Source organism: Sinocyclocheilus grahami, unplaced genomic scaffold, assembly GCF_001515645.1.
Source record: "Sinocyclocheilus grahami isolate Dianchi unplaced genomic scaffold, SAMN03320097.WGS_v1.1 scaffold929.1, whole genome shotgun sequence".
NCBI classification, from domain to species: Eukaryota; Metazoa; Chordata; class Actinopteri; order Cypriniformes; family Cyprinidae; genus Sinocyclocheilus; species Sinocyclocheilus grahami.
The window spans coordinates 33,830-40,608 of NW_015506108.1; the positions used below are offsets into that span (position 1 = coordinate 33,830).

The 6,779-nt window shown below is 36.9% G+C and overlaps 1 protein-coding gene across 1 annotated transcript in view; it reads left to right on the forward strand.

Annotated features, from left to right (window-relative positions):
- Nucleotides 1-825, forward strand: part of LOC107564388 (prostaglandin E2 receptor EP4 subtype-like) — a 2,676-nt gene extending 1,851 nt beyond the window's left edge. Inside the window, exons 2-3 of the mRNA XM_016249465.1 lie at nucleotides 101-107; nucleotides 232-825. Coding sequence (XP_016104951.1) covers nucleotides 101-107; nucleotides 232-825 — 601 coding nt within the window. The remainder of the gene's footprint in view (nucleotides 1-100; nucleotides 108-231) is intronic.
- Nucleotides 826-6,779: the final 5,954 nt, after the last annotated feature.

Sequence of the window (6,779 nt, forward strand, 5' to 3'; positions counted from 1 at the left end):
AAGAAAATTTGATATTCATGACTAACAAATATTCTGATTGTAATTTTTTTTTTTTAAATAATAGTGAGCATGAAGTTGTGTGAAGTCATGTGTATTCAAGGTATAGGGCAAATAGTTGAGTGCTTTTCATTTAATTGTTACATGTATGTTATATGTGTACAGTATATGGATTCTGATGTTGTGATCTTTTCTAATTGTAATGGGCTTGAATTTTTTTTTTCAACCTAACAGGTGCGCATCTTTGTCAACCAGCTGTACGATCCGGCTTACATATCATCAGGCAAAAGTCCAGACTATCGCAGTGATCTCCTGGCCATTAGATTCGCCTCCTTCAACCCTATCCTGGATCCATGGGTGTATATTCTGTGCAGGAAAAACCTATTAACCAAGGGTTGCACACGACTCAAGCGTACTATTAGACTGAGAAAAGGGGATCATAGTCGTGTTTTGGGTTGGATGGATGGTCAACACTCACCTCCGTCATTTGCTCAAAGCAATTGCACAAGTTATGCGTCGTTGCGCACGGCCATCTGTAGAAATGACGTGGGTAAACAGACCACCACGGACACTAAATCTTATGTGGACTTAACCCTTCGCCAGGCATGGGACTTTGATACAGCTCTGGCTGAGTTTCATCCCTTCAGCGTCGAGCAGAACGGTGTTATGGGGTTTGATGAAGATGAAGGAGAATCAAGCCCCACACTCCTTGCCAAGAATGCTGTGGCACTACCAAACACTCAAATATTAGAAAATAAGGCTGAAATAGTAACCTGCACTTTCAGTACACCTAGTTCATGTGTATCAGAAAAGTGCCTGAGACAATGACCTAGGTGCCAATCTAGATTTATTCTTTAAAGCACTGTGATAAAAAAGACTTGTTCTTTTGTCTGTGTTAGTTTACATTCACTAATAATTCTGTGAATTTGCTTTATTTAGGAATCTGGAATGATCCAACTTTAGGATTAAACCATAAGAGGAGGCACTACGTTTAGTCAGATAACATGGGTGTGTTTTATGTGTGGGTATGGATATGTTGCTTCCTTCTACCGTGCTGTGCCATGCTACATGCTGGGTTGTACTTGACTGTGACTTGTAAAACTGTGAATAATTTATTAAAGGTGCAATTTATTTTCATCACATGCAAGAGTATAACTGACCAACAAACACTTGCCATTTTGATACAGCTCTGGCTGACTTTGAGGTCCCTCAATCATTTTTTTATGCAGCATCAAAAAGTTAGTTGTTACAAATTCAAGATAAGCCAATAACTCAAAGTTTGGTGCTTGATAAATATTTATAATAATATCCCAATACTCTGATTCATCTGAATTTGCGACTAACAGTAATGATATTACGAAAGAACCAAGCTTCAATAATCTTGTATTTAGTACTATATTAATGTATTGACATTCTTATGATGCTTATTTCAAAGCCATTAATCATAATCATTTTTGTAAAAGTTCAGATGAACCTGAATACATTCCATTTGAGCAATAGCTGGTAAAAAGGTGAAAAGTGTAATCAGGCCCTTTGTTGTGCTTCTCCAAGTCCACAGTGTTTTCCACATAAAACCAAGGGAAAGCTATTTGTTGACATCATAAGCACTAGTTCTGGTTGTTTTGAGCCAATCACATGATCTGTAAATTTAAATGCATATAAATAATTGCACTGGAAAATTATGCCATATTATGTCATGGCTACTGACTGATGGCACCACAAGAATGAGCACGGTTCAAAGCTCTTCACTAGCAACATGAAAAAAAATTTATTATTTTCTCTACATTTCATCCTATGTCATGAAATGCAGCAGACTGGGAAAGTATGTCCACTTCAGGCAAGATAAAACATCTACAATAACAATCAAATACTTGTTATTAAATGTTGTTACCACACACAAAAAAAGGATGTGACAATACATATTATGGAAATACCAGACTCAGAGACAGGATTAGCTGGCAATACACAGCGATCTTTATTCACAGGTGGGGGAAAAAACCCCAACAACTTTAAATTGTACTTAGGCATTAAAAAAGTAACAAGAGAGACTTGTTTAATCACATTGAATGATTTTCTCAATGCAAAGTGAAATAAACTGCAGACATACAAAGGTTTGGTTTAAGAGAGAAAATAAAACGCAATGGCACTGGACAAGAACAGCTATCTAGTCCATACAACCACAATTAAAATACAGCACAGTAGATCACAATAAAACATGGCCCTTAAAAGGATCCTTTACACCCTCATAGCATCCCACATGTATATGACTTTCTATCATCAGATGAACTTTTTTAGAAAAAACTCCTCTCTGCATATAATGCAACAGTATGGAACGCTTCGAAAATATGAAAGTGAACATGATAGAAGCCCATATAACTGCAGTTGATGAATCAATGTCTTGTCATGCTCATGTGGTTTTTGAAGAGCTCCCATCAGGGATGTGAAGTAACGAATTACAAATACTCACGTTACAGTAATTAAGTAGTTTTTATCAGTAATTGTACTTTTTTGAGTAGTTTAAAAATTGTGTACTTTTACTTTTACTTGAGTACATTTTAAGTGATGTATCTGTACTTTTACTCCGCTATTTTCCTCCGTTTGTGGTCGTTACATGCTTATTTTAATTTTATTTTTATCCATCAATGTGATTTGATAGAGAGTAATAGGTCTCGTGACTTTCGTCAAATCAAATTGTGCATAGAAAACTTTAACCGCCAACTGTTTATCATGGCTGCTGGAAGTGCATTCTTCAAGCATCCATTCAGTCGCATCTTCTTCTAACTTAATATGTTAAGGTAAATTTAGGATTTCTGCTTATGTGAAAATGATTTGTATATATGCTTGCCTATCTACACGGTCTGAAATTTGGTGTGAGGTTGCGGGTATTGCATACAGTTTTAACTCCAGCAAGTGCCACGTTCGGGAAATTCCCACTCACTTATGAAACGTGCGATCTGCGCTGCCTTGACTCTCTCTCGCGTGCGTTCTGCAGCAGTCACTTGGATAAGTCGTTGTTGCTTATCCATTTTATACAATATAAATTTAGCAATTGCACTCGAAAAACACTCAAAAAGCACTTTTTGTTCCGTTCAGTTGTGGATGCTGCTGATTCACCGAGACCGCTGCGACTCAGCAAAGAGACGTGTGTGTGTGTGTGTGTACCTGTTTTTCTATTCTGGTGGGGACTTAAACCTGAATACACACAGACTCATGGGGACTTGTGTCACGGTGGGGACCTAAATTGAGGTCCCCACGGGTAAACAAGCTAATAAATTACACAGAATTAATTTTTTTGAAAATCTAAAAATGCAGAGAGTTTCCTGTAAGGGGTAGGTTTAGATGTAGGGTTGGTGTAGGGCGATAGAAAATATGGTCTGTACAGTAGAAAACCCATTACGCCTTTGGAGAGTCCCCACAAGGATAGCAAACCAGACATGTGTGTGTGTGTGTCTTCCTTTGAAATAGTTTCCCCAGAAATACCTCGCTATTTAATGCATTTTTCCTTACAAATTGTATTATCAGCATAACAATTCGAATAAATGTGTAAAAGGTATGGCATGAATTTTCAAGTTTAGTTATTTTGATTTCCTTATTGTAAAATGCTAAAACTGGCACCGTTTTGGAGAGAAATGGGCTCTCATTTTAACCCATATCATGGTGTGATGCTGAACTATGAGTTTCTAATGGTGTTTGTATTTGCACTGTTCTAAACATTCATATTTTATGTGCAACAACAGCATATGCTGTCTCAGTGGCTTTACACATGATTTTAAATCTATTTTTTCAAACTTTATGATTTAAATGGGGATGATTGTACTGAGAATAACTTTCATCTTTTCTTCAACTGAATACTGTTTCCGTGCTGTTTTGATGTATTTTAAAGAGTTGGCCGTCAAAATTAAAACTGCTGGATGAAAGATATTCTTCATTCTTTATGACAAATAAGATAATGTGAATTACAGAATGTACACATTTTTAAAGTGTATAAATTACAGTGTACAGCGTTTATTTTGAAGGGGTAGAATCCACAGCTCAGTACTCACTACTCAATACTCATGAGTACTTTTAAATAGGCTTCTCTTTTACTCTTACTTAAGTAGTTTTTTGGACAAGTACTTTTAGTTTACTCACACTACATTTTTTGGAAGGAAATGGTACTTTTACTTGAGTATATTTTTTCAGTACTCTTTCCACCGCTGGCTCCCATACATTTGCATTATATGGACTAACATTTTTTCTTTGTGTTCATATGAAGAAAGAAATCATATCTGACACGGCATGAGGGTGAATAAATGAAGATTTTTGGGGTAGACTATCCCTTTACATAGCAAGGCGTCATGCAGAGGCCAGAAACATATTTCAGACAGATTACAGCGTGTTGAATTAATATTGAATTTCAAAGCAAGTTTTTGTGTTTGTTCAATGTGCTGTCTGCAATTAAATTTTTTTTAAAGCAGTGGTTGATTGCGATTTCACTTTTTTAACGTTAGTTTGTGTGTAATGTTGCTGTTTGAGCATAAACAATATCTGCAAAGTTACGAAGCTGAAAGTTCAATGCAAACGGAGATATCATCTTTTAAAATTCTGGCAGTTTAATGCCTACAAAAACGGCTGGTAGGGACTACAACAAGTTACTTCCCGGGTTCATGACGTAACAAACCCAGATAAACCCCGCCCTCGGGAAAAGGCAGCAAAGGGGGCGAGGCCATGCTGCGCTGCTTTAGAGAAGAGGAAGAGAAAACTAGAGGTGCATGTAAAAATCTATTCATATATGAATTGCGATTCTGTCTTCTAACGATTCTAAGTTTCAAAATCAATGTTCTAAAGCAGCGGTTCTTAATACTGTTCCTCGCGTCCCCCTGCTCTGCACACGCTCTGCGTCTCTCTCTCTCTCTCTCTCTCTCTCTCTCTCATTCAGCTCAGCTCCAACAATGAACTGTTCCAATTATACACTTATTTTCACATAGCTGTGAGGAGTGTTAAACATGGACGCACGCGTGTGCAGTTGCCGTACTGTATTAAAGCTTTAATCAGGATAAAACCGTATATTAAAAGCTAACATCAGCAGTAGCATTTACCAGTGGCGGCTTGTTGGTTTTAAAATAGAGGAGGTACACTAATTGAATTGGTCTGGTATCCCTGCCGATTATTATTATTATTATTTGCTTAACCACTTCAAAATGGCTTTTTGGTTGCTTTTAGTCAGAAAACATAAAGAAAACAACACACATACAGCAAGATAATATAATTTCACTTACCTGGCCTATCACTTGAAGCAAACATCCATCCCTTCTTAAAAGTCTGTGTTAAAAGAGAGCTGCCTGTTATGACATTTAATTAAGCTGCGACTGCTGTAGCCTATATCCAGTTAGGCGTGTTTTCGCTTTTTAAAATGTATTTGTATATATACTGTTTGAATGACAGCTTGGTAAATCTGTTGGCGATCAAATATTCAATATCGCTACTCATAAGTACTTGGTACATAATCAGCGCAGCGGGAGACATTCAAACTAATATCACGTAATTTACATCTCTATGATGATTGGTTGATATCAGAAGGGAGGCTAGCCTCCTCTACAAGGTTTCTTTTCTCAACACTCCTCAGCGCTGAAAGTGAACACTCGATGGTGATTGGCAAATTTTTTTTTTACCAACGGAGGCACAAGAGCTCAGCTCTCCCATGGCCTCCCCCTCACCTTCTCTATCATCTAGCGGTTGTAATTACATCAGCAGATTCGGCACATTCATGATAGAAAAGTGGCGCTTTCCAACTTCATTAACAAGTTATGGTATTACACTGTGAAAGATACAAAAAATACACATTCTGAGACATGAACTGAAATGAACTATGAATTTTATTAACATGATATTGTCCTCCTATTTTCACCTCAACATTTTGGGGAAGTTGTGCCTCCCCTGCCTCCCCCGACGAGCCACCACTGGCATTTACAAATAACAGCATATCTAAAAGTATGAGACAACAACAAACAAAAAACATAGGCCTACCATTAAAAGCTGTGCTTGCACAGGTTCTGCACGATCCTTTTCAATAATATCCTCTCCTTCTCAATCGGGCTCAAACTGATATAGTCCAGGTGATATGTGCAAAATTTGAGGTGATATGTTCACTTTTTCATAAAAGCATGAAACTTGGCACAATTGTACAGGTTAGGGCCCTGAACATTTTCAGAAATGGAGCCATCACAAAAACACCTCGTGGTTGCCATGGTGACCATTTTACTTTAAGCCATAACCAAATGATGTATTTTGTGTCATATCTCCTGAAACAAACATGATAACACAGAAAAGATGATGTCTACCTCTATGTTTTGATGGTCAAGGATTACAATGATACCATATACAGCAACATAAACTGTTCAGGTGAAGAGTTAAATTAGCAATCACAGTATCTGAGTATCACAGTATCACAGCATTTACAAAAGTCCATATTATGGCTATTATTTTTTTCCTTCTTTGATAATTAACTAATATTTTATTCAATAGTACAATAAAATATTGTTTTAATTAATTAATTATTAATTCGTTACATTTACTCAAAGCGTACTCAAAGCGCTTTACATGAATCTCCTCAGCCACCACCAATGTGCAGCATCCACCTGGATGATGTGACATCTGCCCTATTGCGCCAGAACGCCCACCACACACCAGCTTAACTAATATTTTATTCAATAGTCCAATAAAAGATTGTTTTCAAGAATACAATTATATATTTCAGAGATCTAAAAAAATATAATCTCAAGTAAGTGTATTTTTCTTTCCCT